At 44.1% G+C, this 21,192-nt stretch overlaps 2 protein-coding genes across 2 annotated transcripts in view; one reads left to right on the forward strand and one right to left on the reverse strand.

Moving 5' to 3' along the window:
• On the forward strand, positions 1,828–20,812 carry PDHA1 (pyruvate dehydrogenase (lipoamide) alpha 1). The gene is made up of 11 exons (XM_003360244.4): positions 1,828–2,166; positions 7,891–7,950; positions 8,925–9,098; positions 9,854–9,980; positions 11,847–11,938; positions 12,746–12,838; positions 13,619–13,774; positions 13,967–14,038; positions 16,198–16,265; positions 17,365–17,473; positions 18,093–20,812. The coding sequence occupies exons 1-11, from the start codon at positions 2,110–2,112 to the stop codon at positions 18,255–18,257; spliced, it is 1,173 nt and encodes a 390-aa protein (XP_003360292.2). The 5' UTR covers positions 1,828–2,109; the 3' UTR covers positions 18,258–20,812.
• MAP3K15 (mitogen-activated protein kinase kinase kinase 15) overlaps positions 18,802–21,192 on the reverse strand; it is a 150,480-nt gene continuing 148,089 nt past the window's right edge. Inside the window, exons 27-29 of the mRNA XM_021080807.1 lie at positions 20,607–20,707; positions 20,448–20,524; positions 18,802–19,407 (exon numbers count right to left, since the gene is read on the reverse strand). Of these exons, the coding sequence (XP_020936466.1) occupies positions 19,320–19,407; positions 20,448–20,524; positions 20,607–20,707 (266 nt within the window). The 3' untranslated portion in view covers positions 18,802–19,319. The remainder of the gene's footprint in view (positions 19,408–20,447; positions 20,525–20,606; positions 20,708–21,192) is intronic.

Here is a 21,192-nt window from a genome sequence, read left to right on the forward strand (position 1 = left end):
CCTCTCAGAGCTGTGAGCACTGTTCTCAAAAGGTAAAGGGAGAGGAAGGCCAGTGCAGTGTGATTTTCGAGAGAGCGGATGTGCAGTCAAGCACCTATCTTGGTATAAGGTTACTGCTATTCACAAGGGGACACATATCTTAGTTAATGGTTTTACTGCTTTTCCAAGTATGGGAAAATGCAAGAAACTGGATTCATCAAATTTTCTCCTGAAAATATCTGTCCGAGGGCTAGTTCTGCCAGTTTTCCCAGAGCACAAAATGCTTCACCCTGATCTTAATCCTGAAATCCTCTTCAGGTGTATTTTAGGTCAGTGACTGCAGTGGCTAATGACTTGATTCTTGTAGAACTGCATGCTGGGCAACATTTTTTGTTTTACAACCCCCCCCCATTTTGATCTTATTTTTGACGAAGATTTGGGAAGCATTTCATGACCCACTTGGCCCACACCACTAGAAATGCTCATTCCCAGGTCAGGGGAGGATTTCCTTGCTAGGACCCTCCATGTGCTCTTATGGGACTAAGCCCTGCTAACAGTAGCCCAAAGCCTCAGGACCACCTGTCATACCAGTCTGTTAGGATCCAGGAAATGGTTCCTTCTTGTTGCTTCTTTCCATATCTAGGGTTACACTATGACCAACATTGATCTGGTAGAATTATATGTATCTTTGGTCCTTCGTTCCAAGTCAGCTAGTCATCTTACTTTTATCAGAGGCTCAGTTGCCCATTTGGTAATGCAAGAAACAGTAGTCTTGTAAAACAGGCAGGATACAAGGAGTATAGCTAGAGACATTAATAAGGTCGTAAGTATTTAAGCGAAGAAATTCCATTCATTGCAGCCCTGTATCTCCCTAGGTCTTGTGACTCAGTCTGTTCTGTACCAGTCGCTATCTTTAAGGGAAATGATACATTGGCATTTGTGCATAAAGTTCACCAAAGATGTCTGCACATACGAGGTGAGTGGAGGGCAATCACGACGATTTACAGGATTGAGCAAGGAATGTTATCTTCAAAGGAGTTACATGGCTGGCTCTAGAAGAAGAAAAATTGAGCTTTATGGCTGAGGAGGTATTTCTGCCATTGGGGAGGTGAGCTTAATGAATAATGTAGATGAACAATGCACACCAGAAAGGGGGGGTGTGTGTGGAGAAGGCCCAAACAGACAGAGAAAACATTTTTGTTTAAATATTTCTTGTCTTGGAGGCCCGGTCATGGCTCAGCAAGAACGAATCCGAGTAGTATCCGTGAGGACACGGGTTTGATCCCAGGCCTCAGTCAGTGGGTTAAGGATTCCGCATTGTCATGAGCTGTAGTGTAGGTTGCAGATGTGGTTTGGGTCCCTTCGCTGTGGCTGTGACGTAGGCCGGCAGCTGCAGCTCCAATTCGACCCCTAGCCTGGGAACCTCCATATGCCACAGGTGTGGACCTAAAAAGACAAAAAAAAAAAGAAAAAGAAAAAATTCTTGCCTTGCTTTAAAATAATAATTTTATTTCATCAGATCCTAGCTCAAGTAGGCAGGGAAGCCTTTTACAACTGTTATGTAACTTCTTAGAGACAAGTTGGCAGCAGAACCATTTATAAAAACCATATGTTCTGTCCTTTGGCCCCATCAGGCTATTAATCTTTATCATCCAGTGTATTGAGCAGAGGCTGCAAAGGTGCAGTACTGGCAAGACTAGTCGCTGGGTAGTATTGCCCTTGAACGATCTCCAGAGGAGCACGGCTCAGCTGTGGCGCCCAATCTAACAGGGTCCATTCCCGAGTGGCCCTGGAGGCGTGGCCTCGCTTTCCCACGCAGGCGTCCTCAGGTCTCCCGCCCCTCACCCGTGTGGTGACGGAGGCAGCCCTCAGCCCAGCTCTCTGGCTCCGACACCCAATGGGCGGCCGTGGGCCTCTCGGGTGGGCGGGGCACGCCCTGAGAGCAATCCTGGTTGGCCCGTGGCCCGGTGCGGCGCATGACGTCTTCCGTCGCGTCGCGTCGCGTCGCGTTCCGTAGCGCCGCCGTTAGGTCTTAGCGTCCTCCCCGGGCGCCTGAAGGAGACTTGGAGACTTCTGGGCCTCGCTGCTTGAGCGGTTGGGAGTCGCCGCTGCTGCCACTGCCCGCACTCCATGAGGAAGATGCTCGCCGCCGTCTCCCGCGTGTTGTCGGGCGTCGCCCAGAAGCCGGTGAGTCGGCCTGAGCGGCCCGTGGCAGGGAAAGAGCGGGACCGAGGCGGGGCCCGACGCCGGAGGACGCCAAAGGGCAGGGCAAGCGGGCTAGGCGGGCGGGTCGGGCCGGGCGCAGCGGTCTTCGGGGAGCCGCAGGCCTTTGTTCTGCTTCCACGTTGTGTGCTGCACTCCTGGCCGCGAGCGGAGCGGCGACTCGGCCAAGCGGCGCCGCCTGTTGGAGGGGGAGCTTTACAAGGTCCACGTGGAGGTCAGCAGTGGTTCCCCGTGCCGGGCTTGTTGATGCGGCCCCAAAATGCCCGCCCCCCGCCCCCCAAAAGAAGCAAAAGTGCCCGTTCCTTTACTGTAGACAGAAAAGGGGGCCTTGGGCTTCCTCGAGTTGGCTGCCTCTTCCTGGCCGGTTCATTAAAATTTTTCCTTAGTTCCTCTTGACCAGGAATCCGGAGACTGACTCCGTTCAGACGCCAGCCTCACTCTTTACTAGCCCTGTGGTCTTGGGCAAGAGTTTTTTGGTTTTGCTTTTTTTCTTAAAACAGCCCGGTGCTCAATTTCCTCATTTCTGAAATGGAGAGTACTTACTCCATGGGGTTGTCGTGAGGCTTAAAGGAGTGACAAGTATGTAAACCTTTCCGGTAGCGCCTGGTACATGGTAGGTGCCGTCAGTATTAAATATTGTTATTATTTGAGTTCCCAATTTGGTATACATTTGTTGAACGCCAGCGCTCGGCTCTGTGGAGTGTTGATGCAGGGTTGGGTTCCAGAGAAACAACACACTTGGTACTCTTTCCTCCCCTCTGCCTCAACGGTGAGCTTTTCCTAGGCAGTCGATTCAAAAGCCGTCAGGCAGAACCCAGAGGGAGGCCCTCCACTTGCACACAGATGCGGAGACACTCTCATTTAGGATAGAAGTAGCTAAAGTGGTGTTTGGGAGGATGGGGTTAGAGGTTAGCGCTATTTATGGCTCCAACTTTTAGACATTCCTAGCCGAAGTTCAGAGCATTTTGACCTCTAAGCACGGGATGGGTGGTAATGTGACTTGGTATCACTGCAGCCAAGTTTTGACTTGCAGTTCTTGCTCCAGTAACTCCCAAGACTGGCAGCTCAGCTTGGTATAGGGCAGAGATCATCGAACGGTTGGAGGAAGTGTACTTCTCTAGGACTGCCATTGATTGACAAACACAGAATGCCATGTGATTAATCTGTATTAGCATTTAGGTTGTGATTGGATCTCCCTGAAAAACAAGCACATTTCACCGTTGTTTTTGGTCTTTTTGCCATTTCTAGGGCCGCTCCTGCGGCATATGGAGGTTCCCAGGCTAGGGGTCGAATCAGAGCCGTAGCCACCTGCCTACTCCAGAGCCACAGGAACTCGGGATCCGAGCGCGTCTGCGACCTACACCACAGCTCACGGCAACACTGGATCCTTAACCCACTGAGCATGGCCAGGGGTTGAACCCGCAACCTCATGGTTCCTAGTCAGATTCGTTAACCACTGAGCCACGACAGGAGCTCTAGTTTTTGTATTTATTTTTTATTTCTATGTACACAAAAGATAAATCCAGCATTTATTGTGCCCTTAATGTGTGCCAGGCACGTGACTATTTAATGTCCAAAACATCAGTTTTTAGTTGAATGTAGGTAATAGAAATATGTTTTCAACATCATACAGGGCCTTAGTTCGGTGTGATTACAGTAGAACTTCGTTTGAATTGATGGCGTTCTACAGACAAGGAAAATTTGTGAGTTTTCAAATTACTATCCCCTGTGTCCCTATGAACAGCGAAAAGTCAATATTTAAAATCAGAGTTTCATTCCCTTAGCTGTCCAAAATACTCCTGCTTGTGGGTTGTTGTCTTCCTGCAATGTGTTGGCATCAAAGGCAGATTGCACTTGGTGTTCCACCTCAGTAAAACTTGGGCCTTCTCAAAAATCATACAATACATCTCAAGTCAAATAGAAACGAGAGTTGGGTAACAGTGATCTGTTAAAAATGGAATATGGGAGTTCCTGTGGCCCAGTGGGTTAAGAACCTGACTAGTATCCATGAGGATGCAGGTTCGATTCCTGGCATTACTCAGTGGGTTAAAGGATCTAGTGTTGCCACAAGCTGTGGTGTAGGTTGCAGATGCGGCTTGGATCTGGTGTTGCTATGGCTGTGGTGTAGGCCGGCAGTTGCAGCCCCACTTCGACCCATAGCCTGGGAACTTCCATATGCTGCAGATGTGGCTCCAAAAGGACCAAAAATGAAATATAACTTTATTTAGTCAAAAATTCTTAAGAGATAAGATTATTATGGCAGAAATGGATTCCTGTGCAGAACAATTTATTTAATTAAAAACATTCTTTACTCTGTCTCTTTCTTCTTGTTTTCTTTTGTTCTACCCAATTATGTTGAGGGTTTCTTGCCCTTTTGGGAGGTTTAATAATTTCTTCTGCCGGTGTTCAGTAGATGTTTGGTGCGAATCATTCTACATGCAGAGGTGTTGTTTTGATGTGTTTGTGGGAGAAGGCGAGCCCAACCTCTTACTCCTCCACCATCCTGATCCTTCCCTAAAAGCATTTTTAATGAGGATGAGAGACTGAAGGAGTTACTGCTCCTTACCTTGAGCTGTCCTTCTTGTTAAGCTATTTTGCATGTTTTTTCTGCTGCCTGCATATGTGTGATTAATTGTACTAAGGCAGAAAGACAAATATTCTGAAGAATTCTGTATTAACCCTGTGTTGGTGGGCTGAAGCCCTATTTAATACTTCCCCTTCCCTGTAACAAAGCAAAACAGCTAATGAGTGTTTCTGTAAGTGGTCGGAAATTGTGAGATGTCTCCAGAGTGCTCAGTGTACTTTGGATTCTTGGGTTCAACATGCTCATTCATCTATCAGGTTTCAGGTGTGTTAACACAAGCTACTTAGTTCAAAGTGTTTTAGATTCATTATAGACTGACAGTTTCTTTCTAAAAAAACCTTTTTTATAGTTGATTTACAGTGTTGTGCCAGTTTCTTCTGTACAGCATAGTGACTCAGTTATACATATTTAATACTTTAAAAAAATAGTCTCGAGCCCTTTGTGGCTCAGCAGTAATGAACCTGACTAGTATCCATGAGAATTCAGGTTCAGTCCTGGTCTCGATCAGTTGTTTGAGGATCCGGCGTTGCTGTGAGCTGGGATGTAGGTTGCAGGTGTGGCTCAGATCCCTCCTTGCTGTGGCTGTGGTGTAGGCCGCCAGCTGTACCTCTGTTTGGACCCCTAGCCTGGGAACTTCCATATGCTGTGGGTGCGGCCCTAAAAAAAAATAAATACTCCTTTCCATCATAGTTTATCCCAGGAGACTGGATATAGTTCCCTGTGCTATACAGTAGGACCTGGTTGTTAATCCTTTCTAAATGTAAAAGTTAGCATCTCCTAGCCCCAAACCCCCACTCCCTCCCCCTTGGCAACAAGTCTTTTCTTTTTTCTCCATGTCTGTGAGTCTGTTTCTGTTCTGTAGATAGGTTCATCTGTGCCATATTTTAGATTCCACACATGTGACATCATATGGTATTTGTCTTTCTCCAACTTCACTTAGTATGATAATCTCTGGTTGCATTCATGTTGTTGTGAATGGCATTATTTTGTTCTTTTTCTGGCTGAGTAGTATTCTGTTGTATATATGTACCACATCTTTTTTATCCTTTAACTCACTGTGTGGGGGTGGTTAGGGATTGAACCTGAGCCTCCACAGCCACTTGAGCTACTGCAGTCAGATTCTTAACCCTCTGTGCCACGGCAGGAACTCACTCAAGCATTTTTCACTTCAGTTTACTCGAGGCTGGCAAGTGGAAGCCTTGGGACACTGTTCCACTCTTTCCTCCTTCCACCTGCCACCCTTCAGCCTATTCAGAACCTTTAGAAGCTGGATGCCAGCACATCCTACAGAAAGTTGAGTCTCTGAAATGAAAGCAGAGAGCTCAGTGTAACTTCAGGTACTTAAGTACCTGTGATGTCATCTTTGAAAGAAGTCAGAATTTTTCAAAGTGCTTATTTCACAGAAGAGTAAATTAACATTTAAAATTTTTATTCCTTATTTTACTGTTTGTATTTCCATTATGACCCGGCTTTGTGAGGTTTTTAACTGTCAGAGCTAACACATCTGTTTCGTGATTGCCAAACATAACCTTTTGTTTGTCACCTCACACCTCTCAACTTTATTTCCCAAATTGCTTAATATTTTTCACGTAACTGTAGATATATTAATGGACTCTTTCTCCTTCTGACTTAACTGAAGCATTTGTTTCTAGCGTATAAGCTTTTCCTCCAGCAATGTCATTGTCTTTGTGGACTTTATCAGATAACAGGTATATTGTTATCTGAAGGTGAAGGTGTGAATAGATAATAGTTTTCTGCCTGTGGGCTTGTATGTACACTTAGTAGATGGGCCTTAACCCTTCTCACCAGGATGAAGTCCAATGCTATGAGCTGGATGGTAAGGTAACATATCAGAAGTATGTTTTGTGGGATCTGAAGAACGTGCTTCAAGTCTCTGTGAAAAAAAGTGATGTTGGTTTACGTATCAGTGTGACGTGGCAGAGTGTGGCTAAAATAGTATACGACTACTAATTGATGAAGTGTGTGTGGTTTAACCTGGACCTTAGCCATTACGTGGAGTACTTTTGCTCTGAATAGTTATGGTCAATTGAAAGAGTGAAAAGGAAACATTTCTCCCAGGTTTTTACTCCCCTAAGTAGTGACAGTCACCTGAGCATCAAGTAGAAAGCACTATTGTAGATAACATCTCTCTTCTGGGGCTTCAGGAGGATCCAAGACAGGGGCTGTTGAAATCATAAAACATCCCTCAGATCTTGTTTTTTTTTAAGTCAGGGAATGCCAAGTACCCTTTGTGTTGTATATTTCTCTTTAAGCTGTTCATCTCATGCTTTGAGTTTCCTTTTTTTTTTTTCTTATTTATTATTTTAAATTACTCAAATGAGTTTATCACATCTGTAGTTGTATAATGATTGTAACAATCTGATTTCACAGGATTTCAATCCTTGAGTTTCCTTATAGTACCATTTCATAGAGAAGTGAATTGCCCGAAATAGGAATTGAATCCTTGTTTTATTTGAAGAACACTTCCGAAAATGAAGCTTTAGCTTGCCCAGCGTACCTGGTTATGACTAAGAAGAGCATAAATAAAGCCCATAGATGATCTAGTCTCTTCACTTTGGCTATTAATTCATTATATTTGCACTGTAATTTCTTTGTCTTTTTTTTTTTTTTTTTTTTAAGGGTCATATGGAGGTTCCCAGGCTAGGGATCTAATGGGAGCTGTTGCTACTGGCCTATGCCACAGCCACGGCAACACCAGATCCTTAACCCACTGAGTGAGGCTGGGGATCGAACCCACAACCTCATCGTTCCCAGTCAGATTCATTTCCGATGCACCATGGTGGGAACTCCTGCACTGTAATTTCTTTGGAAACAAAGTCCTCAGTAGTAAGTTTGGGTTTTGCTCCCTTTCTGTTCCTCCTGTTTGCCTTGAGATGGGGGTACAGTCATGTTTCACTGGCCAAAAAGCCTGGATTCATTTTGGAAGGTAAGATGCCAGCACAATGAAGAGAGTAAGCCCATGAATGTGTTGGGGCTTATTAAAGTTTGGGACTGCATCCTGATAACTGATTAATAAGAATAATGACTCAGAAATAACCGACAATAAAAAGTACTGATATGCTTGTATATTTTGATCTCTCAAGGCAAGCAGAGTGCTGGTGGCGTCCCGTAACTTTGCAAATGATGCTACATTTGAAATTAAGGTAAGAGGTTATTTTGCTTTGTATTAAAATTTTTTTCCACAGGTACATTTTGATGTATGGTTTTACCTTTACAGTAGAACATTTTGCTATTTGTGCTTTTTCACCACTGTATTCAAAATGTTCTAGAATCAAAGATTCAGAGAAGTTTAGCAAAAATTAGAATTTACTCTTAATTTAGCAGTTTGCTGGTACTTCAGAGGTGGGTAGCCAGCTAAAAAAAATATTAAAGACTTACTCTAAAGTACTTTGTTTTGCTTTTGTCTTTTTGCCATTTCTTGGGCCGCCCCCTTGGCATATGGAGGTTCCCAGGCTAGGGGTTGAATTGGAGCTACAGCGGCCGGCCTACACCATAGCCACAAGCAAGGAGGGATCCGAGCTGCGTCTGCATCCTACACCATAGCTCACGGCAACGCCGGGTCCTTAACCTACTGAGCGAGGCCAGGGATCAAACCTGCAACCTCACGGTTCCTAGTCGGATTCGTTAACCACTGAGCCATGACGGGAACTCCAAGACTTATTCTAAAGTTTAAAATGTGATTTTTGGGGAGTTCCCTGGTGGCTGAGTGGGTTAAGGATCTGGGATCACTGCTGTGGCATGGGTTCGATCCCTGGCCTGGGAACTTTTCTATGTCACAGGCATGTGTCTCTTCCCCCCACCCCATGTGATTTGGTAAACTATTTGAATAAGAAGATTCTTAGAATGCTTCTTTGGAAGTTTGTCTTTCAGCCTATAACTCAGTTGATTTCTAGAGGTTTTCAGTGAAAGTCCTCTGGAAAGATTTCCTTCCTCCCAAACTCCATCCCATTGCACGGTCAGTTTTCTGATTTAAGGAGTCAGGAGCAATATGCCACATTTCTGATGAGCTCATCTGCTAGTTTTCAAGTTAAACATTTACATTAGAGTTAGATCTTAGAATGAGTTGGCAGTGTTAATAGTGAAGTGATTGGGAGATAATTGTCTGATTGTGTTTCAGAAATGTGATCTTCACCGGCTGGAAGAGGGCCCACCTGTCACCACGGTGCTCACCAGGGAGGATGGGCTCAAGTACTACAGGATGATGCAGACTGTTCGCCGAATGGAGTTAAAAGCAGATCAGCTCTATAAACAGAAAATTATTCGTGGTTTCTGTCACTTGTGTGATGGTCAGGTGAGTGAGAGTTACGTAGTAAAACTGTTATTTAGGAATTGTAGTATGCTATGTATTGGCTCTTATCCTGCCTTTTGTGTCTGAAGGATTTGAGGCTGGTACTTTAGAATAAAAATGAGGCCTGCTATGAAGCTTTTGCTAAAGTCACATGTTACTTTGCTGATTTCCTATGCCACTGTGGCATTGTGAGCACGTGTACTGGATATGCTTTTGGAGCCAAGGGGTTTTGCTTTGTTTTTGATTTGTTTTGTGGGTTTAGGCCAAGGGTTACAAAATCATGTCTGCCAGGGACCATTTAGGTAGAATAAATGAGTGAAGCCTGTCAGCTCTACAAAGAATGGAGAATGGTGACAAGGACTGGTGGTGAACTGGAACATAGAGGCCCCGTGCAGGGGAAGTTCTAACTTGGTTCTAGCCAGTTGGTGCCATGTGGTACGGGCTAATGCTTCTAATCGTTTTTGTCTTCAAGAGAAGACAGAACTCTCCATTTTCATGTGAAACTCACACAATATTTTAATGTTGACATCTGATTTAGGACATTTTTCAAATTATCACGCAGACTTAAAACAGCGTATCTGTACATATGGCTCTGGCTTGGGCTTTATCCTCTACTCTATTTCTGATGAAAAATAGAGCCACTTGTGGTTATTACTAAAGGGTTCTACTAGGCCAGATGTTTCATAATAGTCTGGGAAATACTTTATCTAGAAATGGGTACTGTAATTGACTCATTGCTGCTGCTTGCTTGAATACAGGAAGCTTGTTGCGTGGGCCTGGAGGCTGGCATAAACCCTACGGACCATCTGATCACAGCCTACCGAGCTCATGGCTTTACCTTTACTCGTGGGCTTTCTGTCCGGGAAATTCTTGCGGAACTTACAGGTATGCTGTTAATTTACAAAAGGGGGAGTTGGTGAAATTAAGTTTCCCTATTAAGATGCTAACTGTTTATAAGTTAACAATAAAACTTTTTTTGAAGTAAAAGAAAAAATACTTAACCAAAAAAGCCTCTCCCTTTTGGTGCCCTATTGTGCTTTTGAGTAAACTGACCATTTTTGAGGTTATCTGGCCTTTCAGGTAAAAGATCAGCTCTAGGGAGTTCTTGTTGTGGCACAGTGGAAACGAATCCGACTAGTATCCATAAGGATATGGGTTTGATTCCTGGCCTCGCTCAGTGGGTTGGGTGTCCGGTATTGCTGTGAGCTGTGGTATAGGTTGCAGACATGGCTTGGATCCTCCGGCATTGCTGTGGCTGTGGTGTAGGCCAGCAGTCGTAGCTCTGATTTGACCCCTAGCCTGAGAACTTCCATATGCCACGGGTGCCACTCGAAAAAGACAAAAAAAAAAAAAAAAAAAAAAAAAAAATCAGCTTTATAAAATCAGAATAGCATATATCATTCAAGCCTGCCAGCAGAAATCTGGTAGTCAAAATAAATTGAGAATAAGCATTTTATTGTATGCAGGTTAAATTCTGGGAATCGTAATGTTCCCCTTGTGTTAAACCATTGTAACAGTATAGGAGGAATCAGAAGATGTTTGTAACTAGCAAAAAAAAAAAGAAGGGAAAAGCAGTCCAGGGTACCATGCTATCATCCTATATCATTGAATTGGTCTCTCTTGGTTGAGCCTCTAAGTAAACACTCGGGGTATGGTTTTGTTTGTTGTTTTTGTTGGGTTTTGTTTGTTGGTTTTAACTTGTGACATACGGAAGTTCCCAGGCTAAGGGTCAGAATTGGAGCTGCTGCTGAGACCTACAGCACAGCCATGGCAACATCAGATCCTTAATCCACTGAGTGAGGCCAGGGATTGAACTTGCATCTTCACAGAGACAACATCGGGTCTTTAACCCGGTTAGCCACAACGAGAACGCCTGTTTGTTTTATTTTATTTTTATTTTATTATTATTATTTTTTTAATAGTTATTTCCACAGTACCTTTTTTTTTCTACTGTACAGCATGGTGACCCAGTTACACATACATGTACACATTCTATTTTCACACATTTTCATGTTCCATCAGAAGTGACCAGGAGTTCCCGTCGTGGCGCAGTGGTTAACAAATCCGACTAGGAACCATGAGGTTGCGGGTTCGGTCCCTGCCCTTGCTCAGTGGGTTAACGATCCGGCGTTGCCGTGAGCTGTGGTGTAGGTTGCAGACGCGGCTCGGATCCTGCGTTGCTGTGGCTCTGGCGTAGGCTAGTGGCTACAGCTCCGATTCGACCCCCTAGCCTGGGAACCTCCATATGCCACGGGAGCGGCCCAAAGAAATAGCAAAAAGACAAAAAAAAAAAAAAAAAGTGACCAGACATAGTTCCCAGTGCTACACAGCAGGATCTCATTGCTTATCCATTCCAAAGGCAATAGTTTGTATCTATTAACCCCAAGCTCCCCAACCACTCCACTCCCTCCCCCTCGGCAACCACAAGTCTCTTCTCCAAGTCCATGATTTTCTTTTCTGTGGAAAGGTTCATTTGTGCTTTATATTAGATTCCAGATATAAGTGATATCATATATGGTATTTGTCTCTCTGACTTACTTCACTCAGTATGAGAGTCTCTAGTTCCATCCATGTTGCTGCAAATGGCATTATTTCGTTCTTTTTGATGGCTGAGTAGTATTCCATTGCGTATATATTACCACATCTTCCTAATCCAGTTGTCTGTGGATGGACATTTGGGTTGTTTCCATGTCCTGGCTCTTGTTTTATATATTGGTTTCTGGTGTGTTACGTGTCTATTGCCATTTCTAGGACGAAGAGGAGGTTGTGGTAAAGGAAAAGGAGGATCGATGCATATGTATGCCAAGAACTTCTACGGGGGCAATGGCATTGTGGGAGCTCAGGTAATTGAGGAGGATTGCATGCTTTCCTGGGGTTGCTCTGGCCCACATGTGCAATATGTTGTACCCCCGAAAACTTCCCTCTGAAGTGTTTTAGTACTTGGGGATAGGGGGCATGGTGTGCCTTAAATGACCTGTTGCTTCATACCCTATCATTTGATCATTTAGTAAACAGATTGGGACAATGATTAAAATTTTTCCTTTAGATATTCGTTGTGTTTTATAAGTAAGCAAGAGCCTCTAGCAATAGAGCTATGCCCTTCACCTTTTAATTGATGTTTAAGTATGTTAATGGCTTTGCCCCACCCCCGTCCCTGCTGCGGACAGTGCTGGCACTGGTACTAGACCAGGAGAGGCAGGTGGTCAGGGTACTAGAGGCCTCGTTTGACTCTGAAGCCAGCCTCAGTGGGTATGCTGCCCTCCTTGTTCACATCGGTTAGTAAATAATGAACAAGTAACAGTCTAAAATCATACCTAGATTGTTTGGTCAACGTTCTAATATATTAAGGTTCTAGCATCTGATTGGTTTGTTTTTTAAATCCTTGGCTGCTTTGTTTGTTCAGGATTAGTAGTTGAATGTTTGCAGAAATGTTACTGCTTAACGGTTGAAACAGAATACAGTGATTATTAGTGTTAATTTACTGATCGATAATATTGGGGACGGGATAAGCAGAGACAGGGTTGGAGAAGGGAGAGTTTGTGGGGATAGTATGTCGTCTCTCACATTTTGGCTAGGTGTTAACATTCAGAGAGTTAATTTCTTCCCTCATGGATTTCTCTGGTTCCTTTCTTGGTTGTCCTTAATACAAGGTGCCCCTGGGAGCTGGGATTGCTCTGGCCTGTAAGTATAATGGAAAAGATGAGGTCTGTTTGACTTTGTATGGAGATGGTGCTGCTAATCAGGTGAGTGTGTGTCTCAACTTCGTAATAATGATTATAGCTGTATTTCCAAAATGTTGGATATTCACAGTTCAGTTTGTGGAGGAGTAGTTTATTGCTTACTAGTTGCCATGGCTACTCATATGGCAGGCTAAGATTTGGTTTTGTGGCCAGATAAAGAGATTTACGACGTCTTGGCGCTTTATGTGGGTGTACTCTGAGAGGGTGCTCTCCTTTGCTCTGGCTTACTGCTTTACACACTCTGGGGATAGACCGTTTTACATTTTAACGCCTTGCAAACCAGCTCTTAAACCAGTGCTGTAATGTACAGACTTCACTCTCGTGGATGCCAGGGCATTGTGAGACTCCTCTCACAGCTCCTGAAGCCTGACTCTTTCTGCTCTTTTGTCACAGTCTGAGTAATCACCACCATGTGAGCGATGTGCTCTGAGGCCCTGCTCCAGCTACGGATTCTCAGACGCTAGTTCACTCTGGTTCTCTAGAGGGTCTCAAAGAATCGATAATGAACCCTGCAACTAGGTAGCTGTAGTACTTTGGTACATGTTGATTTTTCCCCAGGGTATTCTATACTATTGCCTTGGCCCCAGAGGAACAAGTATGATGTGCTTGCGGCTCCCCCCAGCACACCACCTCCTTTGCCTCAGAAGCTGAGGTGTTTGCAGATAAGGCATTTCGTCCTTGAAAGCTTTCTCTGCCAGATAGAAGAGTGTGGCTGTTGTGGATGATGAAGTCTAGAGAAAAACAGCTCAGTGAAACCACTCGAACTTCTTTACATATTTCCAGGGTCAGATATTTGAAGCTTACAACATGGCAGCTTTGTGGAAATTGCCTTGTGTTTTCATCTGTGAGAATAATCGCTATGGGATGGGAACGTCTGTGGAGAGAGCCGCAGCCAGCACTGACTACTATAAGAGAGGCGACTTCATTCCTGGGCTGAGGGTAAGGACATCTGTTGCAAGGCTGCAGCTGCACCCTCCTGGCCCAGGACCCGGGCACTGTGCCACACATGCCCTTGACAGTCTCAGACACATTGAGGAGTTGTATTTTCCTGGTGCATGAACAGATCATGTAAAATGAGAATGGTTTTAGGCAATTGGATTTATGCTCTGCCCCTTTCCCATTTACTAACAGGTAGATGGAATGGATATCCTGTGTGTCCGGGAGGCCACAAGGTTTGCAGCTGCCTACTGTAGATCTGGAAAGGTAAGGTTTTCTTCACGTAGGCCTCTAGGCTTGAGATTTCTAATGACATTTGTGTGTCTTAAAGGATGCCTCCTGTGTTAATTGCAGCTACTTAGGGGTAGCTGCTCATTGGGGTGTACAAGATAGAAGCAGAGTCCAGTTAAGTGAATCGGGTGCTTTCACAAATAACATGGTCTTGGTAGCTCACGTCCTCATTCCATGTGACCCCCATTTGGGGTAAATCTTCCAGTGCTTCCTCAGCATTCCGCCTCTGTCTTCATTTTGACCATCTATTTTGCCCTGAGTTTAATTATGTGCCTCCAGCTCCCCCCGCCATTAATCATAAGCCCCTTGAGTGAATAGATTGGGACTCACCCGGTGCCCAACACAGAACTTTGCTTATATAGAGAATAGATATTCAGGATAAGTTTGTCTTCTACAAATTAAATATGATGGATCAATGATGTAGTCTTAGTCTGGGTTGTTTCAGTCCTGAGAATCTTGCCCTTTCCAGTTACAGTGAGATTGGCCTAAAAAGAGGCTCACATGCCATCCAATCCGGTGGAAAGATGTTATTCTCCCTAAAGCAGTGTTAGGGTCCCACGGCCCAGAAAGCAGGCCCTTGAGGTGTACCTTGCAGTGCCTTGCCCCGTGTGTATGTTTGGGCAGTAATGCAACTAAGATTTGGCTAGCAGCAATGAAAGTGGGAGAGAGGGTGAAGCAGAGGGGGAAATGTAGAGCAGCTGAACAAGAGAAAGAATAAAAATAGGGCATGACTCAGATGGCAGGTTGGTGGCAGTGGGCTCAGTGGTCTCCATCAGGACTTCAGGCCCTGGGGGGTGAGTATCATCTCCTTCTCCCCCAGTTCATAAGAGTGTGTCGCCACCGTGGAAACAGGATCAATCGTTTATAATTGCGTGTTAACTTTCTCAGCCTGACCAGAGCCTGATCTTGGAGTTAGGGGAGGGTTTAGATAAACCCCTTTATCACCATCCCCTTAGCCCAACCCACTGTGCTTCCACATGGCTATTGGATGACACACAGGTGACACTTACTGAGGTGTCGGTATGGCAGGCAAAGCCCTAAGCACCTTTTATGTAATGGGCCCAACTCTGAGCACAACTGCTTTGTAGGTGAGGAAACTGAGGTACGTAACCGTCAGATGTTACAGCCAGGATTGGAATCCAAGCACCTGGATTCGGAGCCAGTTTTTAAATTTCTGCACCAAACTGCCCAGGGATCCTAGATCTATCCCATCCCCTCAGTGCTCAAAGGTGTCTTCTGGAAGAGGGCTAGTGTAGCCTGAGCAAGCTATCTGGTGGGGAGCTAGACACCCTGTCACAGGGTTAAGTGTCAGGTTGTCGGTACCTGCCCACTTTCTGTTACACATGAGCCAGATGTGTGTGAAGAATGATTGGCTGCCAAATGGGTGTGAGGTAGAAATTCACCTACCTAGCCTATCTTGATGTGTGCTGGAGAGTGCAGAAGGATGGGCAGACTAGAGGTTTGCTTATTAAGGTTTATGTTAGTATTTTTCTCTAGCCTTTTTAAAAGGCTCAGAATGCTTGTACATGATTCCACCCCTGTCGGGGGTTGGGTGGGGGGGGAAGACTAGTCTATTGACCTAGAAGATTAATGCTACCCCCTCTTTCTTCATTAAATCTATGCAGTTCTTATATATATCAAATGCAATACTGGCAAAATAGACAATTCCTTATGTAATGTCAACAGGTTCTACCATGCTAAATGCCTTTTTGATAAAATAAGTTCTTGTTAAAAATAAGGATGCGGAGTTCCTGTCATGGCTCAGTGGTTAACAAACCTGACTTGGAACCCTGAGGTTGTGGGTTCGATCCCTGGCCTTGCTCAGTGGGTTAACGATCCGGCATTGCTGTGAGCTATGGTGTAGGTCGCAGATGCGGCTCGGATCCTGCATTGCTGTGGCTGTGGTGTAGGCCGGCGGCTACAGCTCTGATTCAGCCCCTAGCCTGGGAACCTCCATGTGCTTCACGTGGGACTCTAAAGACACAAGACAAAAAAAAGGATGAAATAGGCAGTATTGGTCAACTAGAAATTCTTGACAACTCGGAAGCTCTGATGAGAGAAACTTTGATCTTAAAAGGTGTACATTTGAGGTTGTGCCCATTGTCTGACCTAACCTTCATTGGGTTCTGTGTTAGGGGCCCATACTGATGGAGCTGCAGACTTACCGTTACCATGGACACAGTATGAGTGATCCCGGAGTCAGGTATGGTCATGGGAAAACGGAGTGTGGTGTCTAAAGGGGTGGGCTTTGAATGGTGCTACTTGAATGAAAACAGAGCTTTTGAACATTTGCTTTTGAAGTCAGACACCAGTTGGCCTCATGCATTGATTTAGTAGTTAGTCTGAGGCTGAAAGCAGTGCCTCCCAATAAATTGATTCCAATATAGAAAGCAGTCTGAAAATTCCTACAATAGGTAGTATGTACATGTTAGCATGAGCCCCAATAAGAAAACATTCGCAGAGAAAGTATTGCATAAGATAGATCTGATGGTAGAGAAGTGTCGTGGAGGGTATTTAGCTTTTTTAGGCATTAATGCAAATTCTCTCATGCCATATTCCTCCATTGGAAAATGTTCTTCTGGCTGGTTTGGAGCAAGACCAGTGGTACATGGGGTATTCGATATGTTGGAATAAAGCAGTAAAAAAAAGAAAAGCAGTTTTACCACTTCGTAACTCTGACCTGTAATGCCGTAATCCTGGAGTATAGCATAATTAAAAAAGTAGATTTAGTCAGAGTAAGCCATAACAGTAAGCTTTTGAGTGTAGAATGAAGGTTTAAGGGAAAATGTTGTAAAGAGCAGCTTCTACGGAAAAAAAAACACTTTGTGTTATTTCAAGTGATGTGGGATAAGGATGTACCAGTCAGTCAAGAACTGGAAAATCTTAAGTTTTTTTTTACCAGCCATGCTGCTCTAGGGTCTTAATGGAGAAAGGAAAGGCACATTTATTTCCTGCTAGAAAAACCCTCTCTACTGTCTCCACCCACTTTAAGAGGCTCCCCCACTACCTTCATGCCCTACATCTAGATCAAAGAAGCAAAAAAAAACTTGGGCCCTGTTGTCAGAATGCCAGGGAATCCAGGTGAATTGCCATTTGTAGAGGTTTCTATAAAGACAGATGAGCTGTTACAGCATATTAGGCTGAGTTCTTATATTTTGAAAGTATAATTCTGCCATTCCTACAATGACATATAAGTAGTGATGTGCGCCTTTGTTTCAGAAACATACTTTGTGTTTCATAGACTGTCTCTGCTATACCTGCACTGTTCTTACGTACTTGCAACTCTCTTTCCCTCCTCATAGTTACCGTACACGAGAAGAAATTCAGGAAGTAAGAAGTAAGAGTGACCCGATCATGCTTCTCAAGGATAGAATGGTGAACAGCAATCTTGCCAGTGTTGAAGAATTAAAGGTACAGTCACTCCTTATGGTTTGAAGGTTCTGAGCAATTTTTCTCTAATAAATGGGAAAGTACATGTTTTGTATTTTCACAGGACTTATTGCTAAGGCCTTATAACTCCTCCAGTGGCACCGTTCTTTCCAAAAATAGACCCTGGCAAGAGAACATCCAAAGTATATCTTTTTTTTTTTTTTTTTTTTTCTTTTTAGGGCCGCACCCGTGGCATATGGAGGTTCCCAGGCTAGGGGTCAAATCAGAGCTGTAGCTGCTGGCCTACACCACAGCCACAGCAAGGTGGCATATGAGCTATGTCTGCGACCTACAGCACAGTTCACGGCAATGCTGGATCCTCAACCCACTGAGCAAGGCCAGGGATCGAACCCATAACCTCATGGTTCCTAGTTGGATTCGTTAACCCCTGGGCCATACTGGGAACTCCAAGTATATCTGTTTTAAATGTTGATGTCTGTACTCCAAAATACTCCTTTGTAGATCACTGTGTCATTTTTAAAATAACGTCTTTAAAAATACCAACTACATGTAAACTAGCAACAGGTTCTGAGTAGAACTAGTTGGTACCCAAGCTGCTGTCTATTCAAAAAGTCTCTTGAACTGTAATGTGATTTTTTAGGAAATCGATGTTGAAGTGAGGAAAGAAATTGAGGATGCTGCACAGTTTGCTACTGCTGATCCTGAACCACCTTTGGAAGAACTCGGCTATCACATCTACTGCAACGACCCGCCTTTTGAAGTCCGGGGTGCAAACCAGTGGATCAAGTTTAAGTCCATCAGTTAATGGGAGCTGGTTATACCTTCAGTGGGCTCTTTGGCAGCAACTGTAAGGAATGCTTTGTGTCACCAACATTGTTGAGGAAAAGTGTGTAGATGAAGATAGTATAAATTGCATGTGGTTTGTACAGTGTTGCATTAAAAGATGTTACTGTACACTTAGGTGTTAATAAGGATATCATAAAGGTCATTTTAGATTTACATAGGTTTAAAAATAGGTAATAGAGTTGGCTTCACCCTCCTTCACATTATTTCTTTAAGATAGTTTTGTTTGATTTTGTTGAATTTTGCTATTTTAACACATACGCACATACTTTTTAAGTGACTAAATCTTGAATGCCTGTTCAATTCTGCCACCTTTTTGTGGGCATAGGGGATCATTCTCCTGTCCCTTGAAGTGCCCAGCAGCTAACCCAGTGTACCTTAGTGTGCATGTTGGTGCTGAAGTCTGTTCTCACTGAACCATCATTTCTCCTTAATAAAACACAGTATTTAATTATAATGAGGCAGGGAGGGGGAGGACAATTCCATTTTAAAATAAGTCTAGTTCATTTCAAAGACCAAATAACTTAGTTTCTCCATTTATACATTCAGTATAAATACGAAGCTATTTTCTAAATAGGTTTCTATTTTACATTCATATCAAACAATATCAAACATTAAATACAAGGCGTATTCTTAACATATTTTTCTTTTTCAAATTTTAAGTGCAATGCCAGTTAAAAAATAAGATAGATGATAGTAGATAGTATAATCTAAAAGTGATTCCCAGCCTTTTTGTTATCTTAAACTCCTGTTGTTTGACCTCCTTAGTAAGCGTTTCTTCATTGAAGTAAGTTCATTTTTAAGAATTTCATATTACTCTGGGATGTCAAAGACTAGTTTTTACAATCCCTCTTCTCACAATACATACAATTCTACTCACCTTTAAAACTTCAAGTTCTAATTGTTCATTGAACAGTGGTGTCTCCCTTGTGTAAAAATGCAGCGGAATTCATGTGTATGTTAACAGAAGCTTCAACCACAAAGATGTTCACTCTTTGCTCCCTCTGCCCCCGAGCTGAGCTGATTACGCCTCATCTTGGGTTGTCGGGGCCCCCTGAGCCTGTCTTCTGTACTGGGACACTGCAGTCCAGAGCCTGCAGAGGAGGCCACCACTACAAAACAAATAGGAAGCGGCTTTAGAGTTGTAGGCAAAGATAACTTCAAGGTGACACCACAAAATACTACTTTAGGAGCCCTTACAGAAAAGCTATACAGTATCTACTTCTTGACTTGTCTAGACTTGCTGTCTGGTCTTAAAAGTGCAATCCCTAACTTAAAAATTTAATACTGTCCTTGCCTCGCTCAGTGGGTTAAGGATCTGGTGTGGCCTGCAGCTCTGATTTGATCCCTGGCCCAGGACTTCTGCATGCCACAGGTGTGCACATAAAACAAAAACCAAAATAGGAATGTGAACTCTTTACATATGGAGGTGACCCTTGTGCCCTAGCAGGAGTGGGACATGGCCTTAGAGGTAAGTAAGTACAGACGTGCTGGTGGCTCTGTGCAGAGCAGGTTATTTAAGAGGACATGGGTTCACAATCGTAAGGTGCAATGTAGAGAAAGAAGGGTTTGGGTGGAGCACGCTGCCATCTCATGTCCTTCCTCACTCCACTCCTAGCCAGGGCCTGGCTGGAAGTCTTAACTTTTCCTACTGGTCCTTTAGCCTCTGCCCCCTCTGGGCTTTTCCCCAACTTTAACCTTGGAGAGCTCCAGAGTTGGGAGTGAGGTTGGGTAATTTTTGTTTTCTGACTAAGCCATAGGAAAGGGAATTAACTTCAATGAAGAGGGAGGGTGGGAGTTTCTGGCACTTTTGCTACTGCGCCTATTTTATTTTTTGTATTTTTAGGGCCACGCTCATGGCATTGGACCCAGGCTAGGGGTCCAATTGGAGCTACAGCTGCTGGCCTACACCAGAGCCACAGCAACGTAAATCCAAGCCGTGTCTGCAACCTACACCACATCTGATGGCAAGGCTGGGTCCTTAACCCACTGAGTGAGGCCAGGGATCGTACCCGCATCTTCATGGCTCCTAGTTGGGTTCGTTAACCACTGAGCCACAACAGGAACTCCATCTATCGCCTGTTTTAAAAGCCTAACTCGTCACCCCAAAAAAGCCATTTTCGGTCACACAGTGTTTTGAGGTGGTTCTTACCGTAGTCTAAGGTACCTGAGGTCTTCCTTAGTGATGTCATTAAGAATATCAGAAAGTGTGTAACCCTCTTCGAGGATCTGAAACAAGGATCACATACATCAAGGGCTAAGTAGCTTTGTAATAAGAGCATAGGAATGGTTTGTCTGGTTATGCATTTACCTTTTCGATTGTCTTTGTATCCGCTCCTTGCAGTTGCAACCAGTCAACAAGCTCTTGATCTGTTCTCTGTCCGTGAGACCCAGGAGGGGACGCTGAGCTCGCTGTAGTCTCTGTAATGATGAGAAATTTGTTTTGTTATATACTGATGTGTAACAGTAAGACTTCAAGTAACAAGTTGGATGAAATAAACTATTCCAGGATGTAAATATGATGTGACAAGGAAATAGCTTAAACCTTAAACCTGGCTGGGCTGCTCTGATCCACACTGCGCAAGACTCCGCAGTTGTTGGAATCACTTTCCAGAGATTAAAAGTATCACAGGTAAAGGATTTTTTTTTTTTGCTTTTCAGGGCTGCACCCGCCGCATAAAGGAAGTTCCCAAGCTAGGGGTTGAGTCGGAGCTGCAGCTGCTGGCCTACACCACAGCCACGGCAATGCCGGATCCTTAGCCCACTGAGCTAGGCCAGGGATTGAACCTGTGTCGTCATGGATACTAGCTGGGTTCATTACTGCTGAGCCACGACACAGGAACTCCCCCAATAGTTTCTTTTAATTACTGATCAGTATTCCAGAATCTACTGGAGTA

Source organism: Sus scrofa, chromosome X (genome assembly GCF_000003025.6).
Source record: "Sus scrofa isolate TJ Tabasco breed Duroc chromosome X, Sscrofa11.1, whole genome shotgun sequence".
NCBI classification, from domain to species: domain Eukaryota; kingdom Metazoa; phylum Chordata; class Mammalia; order Artiodactyla; family Suidae; genus Sus; species Sus scrofa.

What these genes read in the sequence shown, in the direction of transcription:
- PDHA1 (XM_003360244.4), top strand. Translation starts at nt 2,110, where the DNA reads ATGAGGAAGATGCTCGCCGCCGTCTCCCGCGTGTTGTCGGGCGTCGCC. An exon ending in GAGATGGTGCTGCTAATCAG is followed by an intron (nt 12,839 to 13,618) that starts GTGAGTGTGTGT and finishes ACATATTTCCAG; the next exon opens with GGTCAGATATTTGAAGCTTA. An exon ending in ACTTCATTCCTGGGCTGAGG is followed by an intron (nt 13,775 to 13,966) that starts GTAAGGACATCT and finishes ATTTACTAACAG; the next exon opens with GTAGATGGAATGGATATCCT.